Source organism: Haemaphysalis longicornis, unplaced genomic scaffold (genome assembly GCF_048455015.1).
Source record: "Haemaphysalis longicornis isolate Haplotype H1 unplaced genomic scaffold, Haemaphysalis longicornis Haplotype H1 scaffold_10, whole genome shotgun sequence".
Lineage (NCBI taxonomy): Eukaryota > Metazoa > Arthropoda > Arachnida > Ixodida > Ixodidae > Haemaphysalis > Haemaphysalis longicornis.
In genome coordinates, this window is record NW_027526204.1 from 69,699,849 (window position 1) to 69,719,053 (window position 19,205).

The 19,205-nt window shown below is 45.5% G+C and overlaps 1 protein-coding gene across 8 annotated transcripts in view; it reads right to left on the reverse strand.

The window, feature by feature from the left end:
• Positions 1-15,602, reverse strand: part of LOC144158709 (uncharacterized) — a 41,864-nt gene extending 26,262 nt beyond the window's left edge. For 3 of the 8 annotated variants that reach the window (XR_013320169.1, XR_013320170.1, XM_077689779.1), the window contains exons 1-4: positions 15,124-15,599; positions 10,160-10,374; positions 10,032-10,061; positions 8,388-8,456 (exon numbers count right to left, since the gene is read on the reverse strand). Coding sequence is in view for 6 of the 8 variants with exons in the window: in XM_077689779.1 (XP_077545905.1) it covers positions 8,388-8,456; positions 10,032-10,061; positions 10,160-10,374; positions 15,124-15,215 (406 nt within the window). In the remaining 2 variants the exon portion in view is untranslated. Of the gene's footprint in view, positions 1-8,387; positions 8,457-10,031; positions 10,062-10,159; positions 10,375-15,123 lie in introns of all 8 variants that reach the window. The other 5 variants (XM_077689780.1, XM_077689781.1, XM_077689776.1 and 2 more) reach the window with 4 other exon arrangements.
• Positions 15,603-19,205: the final 3,603 nt, after the last annotated feature.

Sequence of the window (19,205 nt, forward strand, 5' to 3'; positions counted from 1 at the left end):
AGTTGTCTTGAATGAGAAACACGTTTATTGGAGCGAACTTGTGCTCCCCTAACAACTCAAAAGAATACAGAGGCGGCGAAGCAGCGGTCAACAAAGTGACTTGCACAGGCGAGTGTCGTCGAATCGAATGCCCCGGCGTCCGCACTGCAGGCTTTTTATCTTTTGGCGCGCGTGGTTCTCGAAACATCGATTCGCATCGAGAACATAGTAGATCCAAGAAGATTATTCTGGGCTGTTCACGTTAGATCGGAATGCTCTCCCTATCACAATAGATAACACATGCGGCACAGAAAGAAAGAATGGAACACGCGCTTCCCTTGGCGCAGAGATAACACAGACCGGCGCAGCCGGCGGTAAAAGCAAAACACAAATAAACAAACCTAATGTATCGTTCGCGGCAATATTAGTAACAAAAATTACAAGAAGTCGCACACCGCGGACTTGAAATGAGCTGGGTCGGTGATAGTGATGATGGAGGCGGGAAGGTGGTTCCATTCGGAGCTGGTTTTGGGGACGAAAGAGTAAAAATGAAGATTTGTTTTGCACATTGGTACTCCAACCTTGAACTTATGATCAGTCCGGTGCGAGACATACGATGGTACTGAGAAAAGTGCATTTTTTAGATATTTGTTGTAAAAAAATATTTTGTGGAACAAACACAAACGGGAAATGGCTCGCCTTTTAGCAAGGTCAGGAAGGTCCAATGTTAGTTTCATATGAGTTCCTAGAATAATTGCATAGTACAAAACGAGCCGCACGGTTTTGAATACAATCGAGATCAGTGATGAGGTTGTTAGTATACGGATCCCAGACGCAAGAAGCGTATTCCATTTTTGATCGAAAGAGGGTTTTATATAGTAGAAGTTTTAACGAGATTGGTGCTGAGGCAAAGTTACGCCGAATAAAGCCGAGCATGCTGGTAGCCTTGTTAGTAATGTACTCTATATGTGTGCGCCAAGAAAGGTCACTGGAAATGTGAACGCCAAGATATTTGTATGTGTTAGCGGGGTTAAGCGGGGAACCATTCAAACTATATGTGGGCAGTTCTACTTTTGTTTTGGATTTGGTTATATGCATTGCCTTACATTTACCGACAGTTAATTTCATCAGCCATGTGTCACACCAAGCACTTACGTTATCGAGGTCGTTCTGCAAAATAGAAATGTCAGATGTGTTAGAGATTTCTCTATAAACTACACAATCGTCAGCGAAGAGTCTGATAGGAGAGACGACGGTACTAGAAAGATCATTATTGTATATTAAAAAAAGGAGTGGGCCAAGCACAGATCCCTGGGGAACACCTGATGTTACAGGGCAAATATTAGAGTCATGGTTATTAACACTTACGTACTGTGTGCGGTCACTTAAGAAGGATTCAATCCATTTCAGTACATTTGGGTCAATATTGAGGCTACGGAATTTACAAAGCAGTAAGCTATGAGACACAGTACCAAACGCTTTAGCGAAATCAATGAAGATGCAGTCAATAACAGAGGAATTATCTAACACCCTGGACAAATCATTTGTAAAAGCTAGCAATTGGGTTTCGCACGAGTAATATTTTCGAAAACCGTGCTGATTGGCTCAGAAAAATGAATTCGACCCTAGGTAGTTAACAAGGTGAGAATAAATTATGTGCTCCAATAGTTTGCAAGGTATCGAGGCTACAGATATAGATCGGTAGTTGAATGGGCAATGCATGTCACCAGCCTTGGGTACCGGAACCACCTCACCGACCTTCCAGTCATCGGGCAGAGTGGCGTTCTGTAATGACTGGGTGAAGATAAGAGCCAAGATAATAGATGATAACTCGTCAGTGCTTTTCAGGAATTTGTTATTTATACCGTCAATTCCTGCCAAAGATGAAATCTTTGCGTTTTTAATCAATTTGCGTATCCCCGCCGAGTCAATTGATATGGGCTCGGGCTCCATTTGTTGAAAATTTGTACTAGGCATAACAGGAAAAGATGTCGGTGCGTTATTAGTGAATGATAAAGCGAACGCATTATTCAAAAGAGCACATGATTCCTCATCAGGTACGAGAACGCCATTCTCGGTTCGCAAAGTCACTGGCTTTCTAGGTACTACGCAAGTTCACAACGTTCCAAAATTTCTGTGGATTTGTAGATAGCAATGCCGGAAGTGTCCGATGAAAAAAAGTATGTTTTGCACTCTTAAGAGCCGTTTTGTACTCCTGCACAGCGCGTATGTAGGAAGACCATCTGTCGGCAGTTTTATTTTGCTTGTATTTGCGAAACATCCTTTTCTTTTTGTTTAGTAATCGTTTCAAAGTTTGGGTGAACCATGGCGACTGTTTATCACAGGACAATCTGCGAAGCGGGATATGTTGGTCTATCAAGCCATCAACTGTAGCCTTAAAGTACCGCCAATTTTCATGCACCAAACGCTCCCAGAATTCAGGAACGAATGAAGCAAGAAATAGTTCTCAGGCACTATTTATCGATTCAAAATCGGCTCTGCTGTAATCTCGAATTGTTTTACGCTGCGTAGATGGGCGACATAAAAGAGCTTTAATCGGTAAATGAACAACAGTGTGATCGCTTAAACCTGGTACAAGTGTTAATGACGAAACAGCATCCGGGGTTGAGGTGAGTTGATCAAGTATGTTGGCCGAGGATTCCGTAACGCGAGTTAGTTCTTTTATGAGCTGACACAAGTTAAAAGTGGAGCAGACATCAATAAAAGTGAGGCACTCGGATGAATTATATTTGGCAACAGGAAAAGGCTCGTTCCACGAAATGGCAGGGTAATTAAAATCTCCCAATAAGAATATTGGGGATTTCGGAAACCTAATTACAACTTTGCTGAGGCAATCATGCAGTTCATCACAGAAGGATGGTGATGCGTTAGGTGGGCGGTAGCATGCGCAAAACAACGTATCCTTGTGATCAAGGCGAATGCAAGTGCACATGAATTCAATATTTGACACCACCGGAACGGCATGGGAATGAATTTCATCCGATACGGCAATCAAAATTCCACCACCTGAACGATCAGGGCGGTCTTTTTGGTAAACAGTGTAATCCTTCTGGCAAGCAAATAGTTCGGAATTGCTAATATTACTGGACAGCCACGTTTCGGTTAGGACTATCACTATTCAGATATTCGGACTATTCGGTTAGACTACCAATTATCCGTAATGGCGTCTAAAGAACGCGAAGGCCACGATGACCTCTCCCAAGCACTGTTTTTTAGACACTGCCGCGCGAGGGCTCTTCTACCGTACCGAGCGCATGCGCATGACATGAGGACAAATGAACAAGGAGCAAACCCTCTAACGTGCCTTTCTCGTTCTGAGCAGGTGTTGCCACCATTTTTTTTTTTTGCTAAAGTCACGGCGCAAGCCGAGGACGCTTGGCTGCCTCCATGATGCATGCGCGCACGAGCGCTCTGCATTTTTTTTTGCATTGTCACGCGGCAGTAGAACAGATGACGCAAACCAGGGTTCATGATGAAGCGACCTGTTTAAACGAGGAAGCGTTCTATTTACATTATTTACAAGACAGCCATTACAGAGCATTCGCCCAGGCGGCATGCCCCACAAGCGGCTTCACCGTGGATCGTCCGGCCCATAGCCTCATGCCCTACTGCTGCCTTCTTTGTCTTCTCGTAACATAACCTCCGCGTCGAAGTAGACCGTCCTGGTCGATGTTCGGGTGCGGTGAGGATGGGAATGAGAGAAGAAAAAAGTGGAAACGTTCTGACCACCACGGATGATTGGGAGTTCGGTGAGCAGCGGCTGCAGAACAGCGATGCCCGCGAATGCAACGAAGCAGAGGCCAAAGCCCTTGGAGTCACACCGGAGAACTGGGCAGGAGATCGGCATCGTCGTCTCGGATCGTGGCTGGTCAAGTTAGCTTGTCACGGCGGGTCACTGGTTGGGGAAATGGGGCACGGGATGGTCATGTCCATGGCTCACCAGGGCTGGGGCGGGCCAGCGTGATCCAAGAGGCCTGTAGCGATAGCTTCATAGGCCGAGACCGGGCGAGGCTGGGGCCACGATGGGGATCGATACCCAGCAGCTCCACGAAAATGTCACGTGGCGGTAGAACAGACGACGCGAACCATGGTTGATGATGAAGTAATCTATTTACAGGACAAAATGGTCTATTTGCATTATTTACAAGACAGCCGTTACAGAACGTTCGCCCAGGCTGCATGCCCCACAGGCGGCTTCATCATCGTTGATAGTCGGGCCCACAACCGCATGCCCTACTACAGCCTTCTTAGTCTTCCCGTAACAGTATTTCTTTCTGCAACAACGAACTTACGGCCAGTAACAACAACTCCGCTGTTAAAACTAATTCTGGGTTCCCACCCAAAGCAGCAGCTTCCGATCAGAATGTTTCGCAGGAGCAAATTCACAGAAGCCAAAAAAACTTCAAAGCGCACAAATAGACGGGGACAAAGAGGAGGGACACACACACGCGTTTAGAGTGTGTGTCCCTCCTCTTTGTCCCCGTCTATTTGTGCGCTTTGAAGTTTTTTTGATATCATGCACCAACTAGCCCAACTTGCGGTATTGCTTCACAGAAGCCATCCCTTCCAACACATTTGACATGCTCCTTGAGTGACTCAGCCCCTGCTGTTATGCGCGGGGCACCATTAACATATAACCAAGGCATAGCTAATCCGAAGATAGACAAGGGAGGTCCCAAAATTGTGTGAAGTGAAAAATTTGGTGTTTTAGAAAAAGTTCCACAGGCGGCATTTCCGTGGTTAAGTCGTCCAGGGGTGGCTGGCTTTAAACTTTGCAGTTTCTGCCTGCTTTCCCGCTGAAGAAACCCAACAGAATAGCGCCCCCCCCCCTCCCTTCGCATTTTTTCTTTCTGACATTGTGGTCGCAATGAACAGTAAAAGAACTTTGTGATAACCAATATCAGTGGGAAAATAAGCAAGCATGAATGGCACGTAAGGGCTGAAAAAGAGTTGGGAGGAGAAGGAGGGGGGTACAAGTGTTGGTGCAGCTGGGGGGGGGGGGACAAGTGCCCCTTCTGAACACCCCTGCTGATGCTCGTGTTTCTGTGAGAGTGCATCCACGCATGTGTGTGTGCATGCACCTCTGTGCGAGTTGGTGCAGTTGCAGGAAGTGCTCTTATTTCCACACCATGCATTTTGAGGCTACTGTAATCATTTCTTATGGAATTTTTTTCCTTGAAACCAAATGTGAGGAAAAACACACGCACACGCTATGTTACATCGTGCAAAGATGCTCTCCTGTCTGTTTCACCTTGTGATCCTGCGTGCACCAAATGCAGAGTGCATGCCTTGATAGTGAACCGCTATATAGGGTGGAATAATGCACCGCTTTGATGAATCCACTGCACAAAGCACACACAAGAAGCTCGCGTACTTTCATATCGACCCCGGGCTTTGGTTTAGTGCGTTGGTAGCAAATAATTCTATACAGCAAATGCTGTATATCTTTAGAGATTAGCAAAGTAATAGACGACTCCTAATTTTTACTTCATGCTGAATCCCCCATACATGTTGAGCATTTTTCCCCAGGAAATAACAAACGTTTATACATGTTGACCAGATTGCGCAGTGTCGGATTTAGCGTATGCCAAAGTGTGCCAAGTTCTAAACTCCTGCACCAACCTTAAAAAATGTGTCTTGTGTTCTGTTAAGTGAAGGCCTCGTTATTCTACAAGGAGCAGTACCAATGATCGCACCATTGCCAAGTACATGCAAATGTAATCGATGTGTGCCTTAGTGTTCATTTTTGTGGAATTGTATTTCGACAGAGACACTGCTCACTTTAGGGCAGTTTCTCCAAAGTGTTGCTAATCATTGCAGTGCACATACTAACCACCTCTTTAACTAGTTCCTAAACGCACGATTGTTCCGGAGAGCTATTTGTTTACCGCTTGTGCTGTTGCAAATCACAGCACAAACATGTCGTATGGAGTCTTCGCACAGGAAGCCGGATAACATGTTTCTCATTCTTTCTTTCAGCATTTCAACAGCACTTACAGACACAGCCGATGATTCCCCATCACCATCATTCCCTGTGACGTGTGATGTTGTCCGAGTTAGGTTACAGGTTATGCATTGGTAATTCAGCTGTGATTAAACGACTTTGAGAGCCTCCCTGTGTTCCAAGTAGCAGGCATTATAGGCAGAAGCATGAACAAGTCTACCTCCATTTACCGGCAGCTTTCAAAGTTTCGTAGTGACTGCTCCATGAGCCTACAATAGTACGCGCACTCCATGCATTACATATCCCTCTAGTCAAAAAAGCTGACAACGAGAATAGAGAAAGAAAACGCACTTCGTCTTTCAAAGCATCACTTCAACAGAGATGTCCTTGGAACAACTGTCCAGAAGCCCTAAGTAGCCTTTTTAGCTAGCCGCTTCGTGCACCCAAATCAAAAGCCTTCCTACTTCATGAAAACAGCCGGAGTACTTAATTACTTTTCATGCGCTACGTACTTAACGCATTTTTCTACGAATGTATATAGACATGGTTATGATTTTAATCAAACGCACCTTTGCGGTCGCATCTGCCGACACCTGCACTAGCGTTCAATTATATTCCAGCTTTGACAGTGGGCTTCAGATAGCTGTAGCTGGTTTGAGGGACGCGGGCCGTGCAAAATTTCCTGAAATCGGTCCTCCAAGGAAGGGGTCTCGAATGAACATGCGTCGTCGCTCTTTAACCACGGTCGCGACCGTCCACTACAAGACGCTGCTGATGTATGCCCCTCCAGACACAAACACGAAAGAAAATAACTGCAAACGAAGTCCGGCCTGCCAGTGTGGGGGAACAGACACCCGTTAGGTTAATGAAGCCAATCGTATGAACTCGTATGAACAGTGCACACAAGCCACACGCTAACGTGACAAACGTTCGGGACAGACTATACGAGGCAGGAGACACGACAAACGCGACGATTGAATGCAGACAGACCTTTTCGAACGCTGCTGCGACGCCGACAGAGATGTTTTCGCAGTAGCACCCGAGATGCTCCGGCTGTCTTCGCAAGCCCACACAACGTTAGTCCACACACAGTTAGGCTCTGGCACGGGGTCCTTTCATAAACAGCGCCTTCCAACCCCACGACTTTCAATCGTCAGCATTTCAGTTATTACAAATACGACTCCCCAAGTAGGTCTAGCACACACTCTAGTGTAGACAACCACTTTACGACCCTACTGGTGGGCGCTGGAGCGCCGCTGTTAAGAAAAGCGCTGAAACGCATGTACGGGTGACATCCGACGGTGTTATAGTGACTGTTAAAACAGTGGGCGTCTTCGATTTTCGTTTGTGTGTGTGCGCCACAGAACAGGGAGGATTTTAGAGAAGTTTTCGTGGGAAAGATTCGCAGAAAGATTCTGCAACATCAGAGAAATCACTGGAAAGTGGCTGGGAGGTGCCACTGTTTTATCTGTTTTCCCTCAGTATCTCCACTATTGAGGTTTGCCATAAAATTGGTATCATGGTTATCGGGACAAAGCAGTCATTGTAATCAAACTTGTGAAGCCCGCACAGAATTCTGTCCCCTTTCATTTCTTTGCAGTTGTACGTCTGGTTATATAGAAATAGATGGCCCTGACACTGCAAAACTCTTTATCGATACGACGGTCACATAGTGGTCATGAATTTTCACTAACCCCAATCTTTGTGCGATCAGTTTCAAATCCAGCTTTTTTCCCAAATTTGAATTCACTGCCCTCCAATGTATTTGGTCCGAATAATTTCTTCCCAATTTGGAACGTCGCCTTCTTAACTGTTATGTTAATGCTTCAGTGTTTTCTGCACTGCTTTATTGTACCCATTCCTGCTTGGGCCTGTGCAAATTTTTACTTGCAGTATTCTGAAATAATAACTTGCCCTTTTATGCTCGTACTGAGAGAGATCTGGCAAGTATGAGGCATGCTCCTATGTGTCAGGGCTCTTTGGTTTTCTTCCAGATAACTTATAAGCAGCTACCGCATCGATAACAAATTATTTAACCAACTACTTACTGTTTTGTGTTGTGCAATAGTCATGATCACAGAGCACGTGAGGGACAAGACGCATGGTTCCAACTCCAGCGAGACAGAATGGCAACTTTTCAGCAAACACCTCCACAATAGGCACAATGTAGGACAAAATATGGCCTTCACATAGGACAAAAGCAGCAACCAATTAAAAAAAATTGGGAGTGCTGTCAAATGCTCCCAAAACAAAGACTGCTCTTCAGCAAATCATCAATGCCATCTTCGTAAATCCCATGCAAGAGTGAAGACTAAAAATTTATCAAGGCCCTTCTATATCCTTTTCAGAACGTGGCTTTTTTGCCGTTTGTCTAAACTCAGTGTTGTGATAATATTCCAAGCAGTACGGGCCGAGATACCTCTTTCCTACCCCGTTTACTTACTGCTTTCCCTTGAGCAGTAGTTGTCCTCGCACAGCAGATGAGGTGGCAAAAGCCGCACAGTTTCAGGCCCTGCAAGAAACAGCAACTTCTCAACATACACTTTGATGGCAGCCATTGCTCCACTAGTAAATACGGTGATATGTACAGAAAAAGTAGTAATTAAAATTGTGTTAAGCCTACACTTACAAGAAAGGTATTTCCATTTGGAATCAACACATCTAAAGAAACAGGCAGTCATAGTTTCAAGGATTGCCTTGGGGCCCGTTTAGTAGGAGAAGCTTAACACAGTTATAAACATTTTCTTTACAAGCAATTGATTAAGGTAACCACTTGGTGCATGCTGCTGCCCGGTAGTCTCGCTGTAAACCTCCCATAACTACCCTCATTGTCGCAACGGCGCCAATTCAAGAAACTCAGTCAACAATGTCTCAATGAAGCATCTCCTACTGGCTTCCTGTCGACGCATAAAAGCTTTCCCAGAAGTTTCGCACACACTGTGTACGCCAACTCAGCATGCACACGGTATATTATTTACAAATGGACCCATCCTCACCACACTCTTCCTCCCAAATGCTCTTTTTGTCAATTGAATACCCTTTATAATCTTTCTGGTTTAATATGGCCATGTCTAGCCTTCTCACTCGGCAGGCAACATCCCTCATCCGAGCGTAATGCTCCAGAAAATGAAACCGACCACCTACCACAGGTCAGGGGTGACCCCTTCTTACTTCCCTCCCTCATGCCCTCATAAGTGGTCTTTCTTAAGTAGAAGCATGACCGACTTTACACTATCAAGCGTCTGCTTGAATTGTGTTACCATACTCTACGGACATTACAGCGACAGTGCAACCAGTGCAACCTTTCTAAAACTCTTTACCCTATACCTTTATTACCCACCCAGCCAGGGCTGCCAGCCTGCTGTTTCAATTAAATCTTTCACGAATTCATTCTTACAAGCGAGTAATGTATGAAAATAATGTGAAACACCCGTCTTTCAAAGTTAGTATATGTGTGATAAAACCATTTTGAAGTGCACTGTGTGTGGTTGCAAACGTTGGAAATACAACCAAACCTGATTATAACAAACCCAGATAGAGCGAATTATGCTATATATTGAGCAAATAAAACCAGGTAACGAAAATACACGTGAAACATATTCCTTACAACGAACTGCACATCTGATCTATTGAACTCCGTGCGCCTAGAACTGCCACCAAAATATTTGATGTGCAGAATGCTGTGCTTTACATTGCGAAACCGAGAAAGTCCGAACACAAATCACGGCTTTTTTCGCGAAGTAGCTTGATTGCTTGCAGTAAATGGATTGTTTCGTGCATGGTAAGTGGCATACTTTATTGTGTTCCTTTCTGCTGGGAAGGGGGGGAGACACAAGAGAGAGAGAGAGGGGGGGGGATTATGGCATACTCGTGTAACATAAAAGCGTTAACGGTGGGTTCGGCTATATCGAACTATTGGATATATCGAACTAATCGCGGTGCATACTACAGTTCGCTATAAGTGGGTTTGACTGAATGTAGCACCTAGACCCAAGCAGGACTGGGTTTAGTAGCCGCGTCCTACAAATGCATCCTATTTTTTTGACACTGTGGTGCAAACTGACCCCTGGTCAACTTGTATACGTACCATCGTGTAGCCTTGGGCCATTATAAAACCCTGAAATAAAGGGAGTGCCATCAGCATATCAGTTGATGTGTATGTCAAATGGACAATAACAGTGCATAATTAGTGCTTAGTGATAGTACAGCACTTACGTGGCGGAACAAAAATCCGCAGTGCAGGATCGGACACCTGAACGGTTGGCACAGCGGCTTCTTTGAGCTTTCTGTAAAGGCCCATGGAACGTCGTCCACTTTCCTTGAATGCATCTCGTGTGAAGTGGCATGCACACAACTTGGCATTTCTGAGCTGCTCCCTGGAGACGTTGTTGAGGTCTGCACGGTTTGCATACTCTATCCAGACTGTCGCTCTGCACAGAAACGGACAGACAAATTTAAGGCATGCACAGGTAATAATTAATTCAACTGCACCCCATTTACACAGCCTATATATGCAAATAGTTTAAAAGCTATGGCAGCAGCTGAGTTTGTATTCCTGTTACAACCATATGAGCTCCAAGGCAGTGAGTAATTTGTAATTTGGGGAATTTGAATACAACTCAAGCAATTTTATTATAGAATGACTTAGAATTTTGTATGTGTGTAATAAGGATGTATGACAGAGTTGGTGATTTCTAAGCATTAAATTAATGCTGACAACAAGCACTTGTACAACGTAGTCGTCGAGAAAATATATTCGATATAAATTAGAATGCGCCAGCCTGCACCTGTTTTTTGAAAATGAAGGCAAAAAAAGGTGTGCACGTTAAATACCAAACCCTCACCTCAACTTTTCTGTGTCAGCACCACTAATTGCAAAACAATTTTTTCCACTCCCGAGGCTCATGCTTGTACACAAAACAGTAAAGGTAACTTTTATGCCCTCATGTTTTGAGTGTCAGTGGGGAAAATTCGAAATAAACAGATGAGTGGATCTGCAGATCTGTAAATTACTCTTGCGATGCCTGCTGTAGACTTTACATACAGCGCTTTATGGAATTTGTTATCTCAGCATGGCAAAAATGCCTCCCCCTTGAGTGAAGAAAACAGCTGCAATTTGTCGATACTTCTTTCTTTGTGCTGCTGAGCACGAGGTCGCGGGTTCGATTCCCGGCCGCGGCGGCCGCTTTTCTGATGGAGGCGGAAAGCAAAAACGCCCGTGTGTACGAGATTTCGGCGCACGTTAAAGATCCCCAGGTGGTCAAAATTAATCCGGAGCCCTCCACTACGGCGCGCCTCATCGCCTGCGTTGCGTCGGCGCGTTAAACCCTGCAATCATCGATACTTCTTTCTAAGCTAAAAAAAAAATTCAGACAGCACACTGCATAAAGTGAAATGCAGTCCTTTCCTCAAGTATAATAAACTGGTGCAAAATTCGTTCTGAAGCGGGGCTAGGTCCTTTTAGAATGGGCGAAATACTGGCTGACCCTGAAGGGAAGGGGGGAGCATATATGTACCACCCCTGACTCCCCTCTAGGCTATGCTCTGATGTATCTGCCCCACCTGAGCTCTACTTGTTGCCAAATTGTGGCGACCATGCAAATACCATGCGTCGTTTTTTTTTTCCACTGCTGCTGTACATGGCGTACATGGAAACTGGAAGCGTGCATGCAAGTTCTAGCAAAATGAACATAATCGGGTTAGTGGCGCATTCAGTAAAGGCTATGATAACGTACACGCTAAGGAGTTTCGAGATGAAATCGCGGTATTTTTCTTTATAGTTAAATGGATATACGTAATATGGTTGGCTTAAATCAAAATGATTCTGGGATGCACGAATTTTAAATTTTATTGCTAGTTATTATATTCGATTATGCACGCATATAAATGTCCAGTTAAATGCAAGTAATATTAACACTTGGCGGCATTTTACAAAGTTTAATGCCTAAACAATGAAGGACAGGGAAGGGCACGTGGGGACTGTTTAAACAAGCTAAATTTTGTTGGCTTTAGTGCGTGCGCTGACCTTTCCGCGTCACTTATTCTCTTCGCAAACATGACAGAGCTACTAGCTTCCAAGCGCAAAAAAAAAACCCTGAGTAAGCGCTTGGTCAAGCATGAGCACAAGGCACACGAGAAAATCGTGCGTGGAGCCGCGTGCATCCGAGTGCATTTGCGGCGCAATTGAGCCCCGCCCACTCGCGCGTTTAAACGGGACTTTCTTTTTAATTTTTTAGAGGACATGTATTCCGATTTAATCTAAGTTCACGTTGCAATTCTGAATATTGTCATAACGCGGCAATAGCTGCACCGGTACAGGGGGGAAATTCATTTCGCAGTGTCTAGAGTTACGTCCGATGGAACCCAAAATTGAAAACTAGAGTTACGTCCGACGGAACCCAGAATTGAAAACTAGAGTTACGTCCGACGGAACTTTAAGCCAGTTTCTAGGGTTACGTCCGACGTAACCAAAAATTGAAAACTAAAGTTACGTCCGACAAGAGTCCTGGTCCGACGGAACTTAAGCCACTGTTGTAAGTTACGTCCGGCGTAACGTACAGCACAAAAAAAAAATTACGGTTGACGGCACCAAATACCCGGACGCTCTATATGTGCAATCCAATTAGTCCAGGATCATCCGCGGACTGCCCGAGACGCGATCCGATGCTCGATTTTCCCATGTATTCCTATGGGACTTCCGGTCCGAACACAGTCCTCGGACTTCCCGGGACTGGTAGATCGAGTGGGCCAATAATAGAAATGGTTGCTTGTTCGATACATGATGTCAAATTCGAAAACACAAATGTTGCTGCTTTACGGCCAAACCGGTTCGGAATCAGTAAATTATAGGTAACATGTTCGACAGCGCCGTTTCCCTGTCGGTCGAGTGGTCAGGAGCGGGATGTAAGCGCCCGCACTACTGCCGCGATCTGGGTTCGAATCCCAGCTGGGCTGATGGAGTTTTTTTAATTAAAAGATTCAAATTTTTCTGTACTAGTCCTTGTGCACTTCTTTCCACATCTAACACATGCAAGCAAAGGACAAGACGGGAATAACAAAATAGAACTTCCTTACGTTTTTCATTAGTCAGACAGATCAATTAACTAAAATTTATCGACATTTATTTTTTTCTGTGAAGAGAAAAAGGACCACCAGGACATTCGCTTTATTACCACTAATCAATTATTTATTATTAGGGGTAGGTTATTGATCGATTAACCTTCCGATTAATCGATTAATGCTTTCGCCGCGATTAATTGTTTTAACCGGTTAAGCTGGTGATCGAGATAACTCGATAATATTTCATCGACAACTCTTAGACTTTATACACGAAGCCGACTTGTTCGTGTACCTCTGAGCTCATGTATCTTCATTCCACAGGGCAAAATTTTGAATAAAACCTACAAATATACACGCACAAAAAACGAGTAGGCAATTATATATGCCGTTTTGCCGTTGTAAAAACTATTTCTGCGGTAAGCAAGGCGCGATTAATCGGCGCCATCTGCACTCACGGCGGGTGCTGATGTTCCCGATTCTAGAAACGTGTGTGTGACGAACGAGCTGATAAGCGTCTCGCCCGCATCAAGCGCCGTGACGATTGACCTACTTACCTCATCTGGAATGTGTGTGAACAAGTGTATGAGCATATTGATCTTATTTCTGCTACTACATAGTGTTTTTTGGTCATTTGTTCTTCCAAACCAACACAACCGAATAATCGACGCGAAAAGCCAGCCGATTAATCGGGTTAAAACATTAGCCGACGCCTAGCCCTATTAATTACATTTATTCAAAGACTCTTGGCCCATGTAAATTTGTTCTCGGCAAACTGCAGACGCTACAAACTGGCATTGCGCCCACTGCACGAGGTTCAATTTTGTTAATTCCTGTCTTCTCCTTTGCAAAAGCCCGTTCTACATGGGGCGAATATCGCCTGCGAATTCACAGCTGCGGCGCCGCTCGTCCACCAAAACGATCTATTCTCGTTGCTGTGGCGAATTTCCAAATGTTTGGAAGAGTCGAACTTCTCTTGTGAACGCGGCTTAACATTTGGCAATATGTCGCAGCAGGGAAAATAAAAAAATAAATCGTTTTGCCACACGGGCTGCGCCGCAACTGCGAATTCGCAGGCGAAATTCGCCCCATGTAGAACGGGCTTTACACGGGTTGGATATGGAAAGAAGTGTACGTGGACTAGTGCAGAAAAATTTGAATCCTTCAATTAAGAAAAAACACCATCAACCCAGCTGGGATTCGAACCCACGTCACTGCAGTATAGTGCGGGCGCTTATATCGCGTTCTTGTTGACCGACGGGGAGCCGGCACTGTCCAACATGTTACCTATGATTTACTCCTTCTCACCCGGTTTGGCCGTAAAGCTGCAGCATTTGTGTTTCCGAATTTCACGTCATTTATCGTACAAGCGACAATTTCAATAACGTTGCGTCTAGATTACACATATAGAGCGTCACGGTAGCTGGTGCCGTTAGCTGTAAATTTTTTTTTTGTGCTTTACGTTACGCCGGACGTAACTCAAAACATTGTCCTAAAGTTCCGTCGGACGTAACTCTAGTTTTCGATTTTGGGTTCCGTCGGACGGAACTCTAGACATTGCGAACTCATTTTGACTCGAGCCGCTATTTTGCACAGGAAGAAAAAAAAATGCATTTTGGTTAGACCCGCTCGCCCGCGCCTGAGAAGGGCGCAAAATTCTTAGCGCGAAGAGTAACACTTATGGACTGTTCAGTACCATCGGAAGCACGGGTTTTCGGCTGTAAATGATTTTTCGGTACAAAAAAAAAGTTAAAATCATTTTAGCGGTTTAGAGTAGCGCTGCAGACTTAGCCGGTAAAACGCGTGTCTATAACAGCGATTTCAACTTCAACCAGCTACATCCGAAAACTGCCGAAACATACTCGTTCCAAACATGTCGGTCCAAACATGTCCAAACATGTCCAAACACAAGTCCCGCTCCGGCGGGGCAGGATAGGGCTGCGAGTACGAACGCTGTGTTATAGACAAGCCTTTTACCGGCTGTACATTACAACTATCAAAGCAAATCGCGAAGCAAGTGAATCCGGTTTTCCAAAGGCACAGTTCGCGGTTGCGGTTAAAAAGAGCAAACGCTAGAAATGATCGAACACCGCAGAGAAAATGGACTAAAAATCCGTACTCACCTGTCATCGGCGGGGAATCTGTAGAAGCCAAGGTTGGCGTAGGTGACCGAAGACTTGCGGCACCACTTTGCTGCGCAACGATGTCCAGGCATCACTCGGGTGTTGAAAGCGACTTCAAAGTGCGTAATTGTCTATATGTCTGGCATTAAGAAAATAGCCTGTTTATAAAAATCGCTCTGAAAACGAGCGCGTAGAACTAACTGTACGTGAACGCGGTCGAAACTGCATGTGGGAATTCTTGTCGGAAGACCTGAGCTTATTTACGGATGAAAACGCAGAGATAGGGACACGGGCAAACCACCAAGTGAAACAGGCAGGCAGCCCAACAGCAGCTTATGTAGACGAGCGGCCTGCAGTGTCGCCGGGTGTTATCACTCGCGTTGGCACGAAATGACGATGGCAGACGCGACTCGAACAACTCGGTCGCGGCGGAAGCAAAACTGCACAGTCAGGGTGGTCAGGGAGCGCGTTTCTTCTACCCTCGGTTACAACCAACGTTTTTAGATTAGGTCAGTTGGCAAGCGCGGCCGTCCAAGCACCACGGCGCGGGCCGGTGCTGCCGCCGACCATGCGGTGGCGCTGCGGTAGCGTTGAGATCGGTCTCGGCGCGTCGTCTGCTACTCCTTGCTTGGAAAGGCGCCGGTGAACGACCACCACACACCGTTAATGTTCTTCTTTGACATGCGAAATCCAACTTCGCTCTACTCTTACACTTTAGTGACAAGTGCTTTACATTTTTATCGACATTATAACGAGAAACAAGCTGCATTTAGGAAAAAAAAAAAAAAGGCAAGGCAAACACTGCACAGTCCGCTTGTCTTCGGCTGCTTCCCGTTCCATTTATTTATTTTCCCCAGTACGGGATCCCTTATAGCTCAATAATGTTTAAAGCATACCCGAACACGTCTTGCGCTACTGAAACTGCAGGAAAGCCTACAATAGTCAGCCATCTACTTGGAATCAAGAAAAGACGCCTCGACATTTTTATTTATGCGGTGGAAGCATATGCAGTAGGTACGTTTTCACAAGAACATATTTACAACCCCAACAAAACTAATCAAGTGAGCCGATTGGAAAGCAAGTGCTGACGTGCAGGCTCACGTGCACGCGCTCAGAAAATTCTTGGTATTTTAACTGCGGACACGAAAAATTACGATTTATGAAACAGCTTCGCTGTTAGCAAAGAAAATTGAACAAATTCATAAACCAATGTTTTTTTTTATTTCTTTGACAGGTATAAATGTGGTTTCTTAAAAGAAATAAACGTTTTCTCTCGGATGAGAATGTTCGTCGTACTGAATTCTTTTTTTGTTGGTTTTTAAATTTGATGGACTAGTCTGTTAGGGTCACAGAAACTTTCATTTATCTTCTTGTAGCCCTGATATGCCGATTTTTTAAAGCGTTTAGCCTGGTAGTTTTTCCGTTGAGCCATCGCTTATGCTGTCTTCTGCGTTGATTTTTCCTGCTCGTTTCTTTTTGCAATCTACAGATAGGCAACACTTCTCAGTTTTGACTAGTCATTGATTTATAAGAGGTTTAACGCGCCGACGCTTCACAGGCGATGAAGCGCGCCGTAGTGGAGGGCTCCGGATTAATTTTGACCACGTAGGGGATCTTTAACATGCGCTGAAATCTCGAACACACGGGTATTTTCGCTTTCCGTCTCTATCAGAATAGCGGCCGTCGTGGCCGGGAATCGAACCCGAGTCCTTGCGCCCAGCAGCACGGCGCCTTAGCCACCGCGCCGGGTAGGGTATACTGATCTGACAGCACCGTGAATATGTTGTGCAACACAGACTGCATGCCCTTTCACGGCAGTTGTTGCGGATGAAACGTCTGGAAAGAGGTAACATTTGTTCCAAGGGCTGATCTTTAAGGCTACAGTAGCGAATAAATGTTGCTACATTCTTCTGCTTGCCAGCTGAGGGTGAATATTATGCATTTTTATCGCTGTAGCTACACGGCGGAACAAGCAAGCCTCTTGAATTAACTTCAACCGACAAGTTTTGCCCGACCACTGCACCCTTCTCAATCAGCACAATTGCACCCAGAATCTTCGATCTTGTAGAAGATAACCTGGGTAGGCGAAGCCTTCACATTCTACGATTGAAATGTCGGACATTTGCTGAATTCCTGCATAACCACGAACCACAGCTGTTCCCAACGTACGTGCTGACTTCGGTGCTTTCTACACCACTCATACCGCCACTTACGCCAGTTTCATCGCGCAAAGGCCGAAATGCTACCCACCTGCCTTACGGTATCCTACAAGTTTGACAGTTCACGACGTGTTCGTAACAGTTGACGATGTCTGAAGGCTCACAATGAATGTCACAAACGCATGTTTATGGCGTAACCTTGAAGTTTTTCCGCGGAATCGCGCTTTCCCACGCCTTCAATCCGTCTGGTTATACATTCCCTAGAGAAAAGGGTAGCTGGTCCCAGCTGGTTTATGGCCAAATTCCCAGCTGAGCGCTGCTGGTCCCAGCTGGTCCAAACTGGGACCAGCAGTGCCCAGCTGGGAATTTGGCCATAAACCAGCAGGGACCAGCTACATTTTCTCTAGGGTTATATACCTTATATTTCTAAAGTCGGCTGCGCTCGCACGTGGCCGAGTGGTTTGGAGCGCTAGGTATGTCAGCGCAAGTATTTTGCAAGTCACAACTTCGAATCCCCGCGGGTACGTGCTGTTTTGTTTATGAGTTAACTTTTTCGTTTTGCGCCGATGTTTTCTATACTGAGTTCACCTTTTTTGGGCCGCAACGTTCATTGCTCCACGAACTAGTTCACAGAACGCGCGCAGGCTGGCACTGGCGCGCTAGCGAGTTCTAGTTGGCATGCTGTTGCGATAAGCACCGACTGCTTGCGGGCAGTGGGCACAGGCCAGAATCAACAGACCCTTGGCCTGGTGCGAACACGCTTTTTACGATACAGGCATGAGTGAGGCAAGCTCCAAATATAGGGGAAAAGCGCATGACATTTGAGCGTCTGCGGGGACGCGGAGGGCATTCATGCACTGCGTAGGCCTCGGCTAGTGAATTCTACGATTCCAAGCCATCCTGGGAGGCTTATCTTATGCATTTTACAGCCGATCGACATGGCAGAAGCGCGGTACGATGATTACTGAGATATTGAGAATGCCCAAACGCCATTGGTTGTGTTTTACAGAACCGACACCGAAACTTGTTTGATTGCTAACCTTGGGCATCGTCCAATCACGGTGCCCCCTCCTCCAAACGTCACAGCCTTAGTTAGTGCGGCCGCCGCAAACCGCGCATGGTAGTTTTTCTTTCGTGCTTTGTAAAATATTTACCGATTTGTCAACCGGATAAACGATGAAAAGTGTGCTAATTTGAGCCAGTCTACGCAGTGCAAGCAAAAACGGGAGCTTGACAAATTCACTTCAGTGTCCCTTTAAAGTAAAACAATGTATGAAATATATGCCAACCACTCCTTCCATGTGCATAACCACGAATATAGATATACGCCCGTACGAGCTATTCTGTTGGTTCCGGACTTGCAGACCATTTATCTTTCCGTGGTTTCATTAATCCACCTTGGTTCTTGCTATGGGGCATGCATGGGCACATATTTAGCGACACACAACCTTTGAATACAATTAACATTTTCGCGTGGCTTGTATTCCCATAAAAGGCACAAGTTAGTGTTAGGTATTGGGTAATCACATCGCCGAAACATATTTTGCTGCGACATATATATGCGAAACGAAGCCGCATTCATTGTGCACGCTGCAAGACGCAACCAACCTCTCCCTGTGCCAGTATCACGTCTAAGCAAGGTGACAACACTAGTCACTTGTGCCTGATATGTTTGATGGTAACAGTGGTGATATGCTGCTGCCGCCGCCGTACGAGAGTCGAAGTGCGCAGAACCGCCTCTCCGGAAGGCTCTTGTTGGTTAAGGACTTCACCAAGATGAAGCTGTTTTTTGAAGTGCGTAAATGTACTGCTTGCTTAAAGGCGTGACCTTAACAAGTTATTTAGGCCACGGAAAGGCGAAGAGAAGCAAACGAAAACCCACACACTGCATGAGCCCCTATCACCACTAGTGCTCATCCTGCA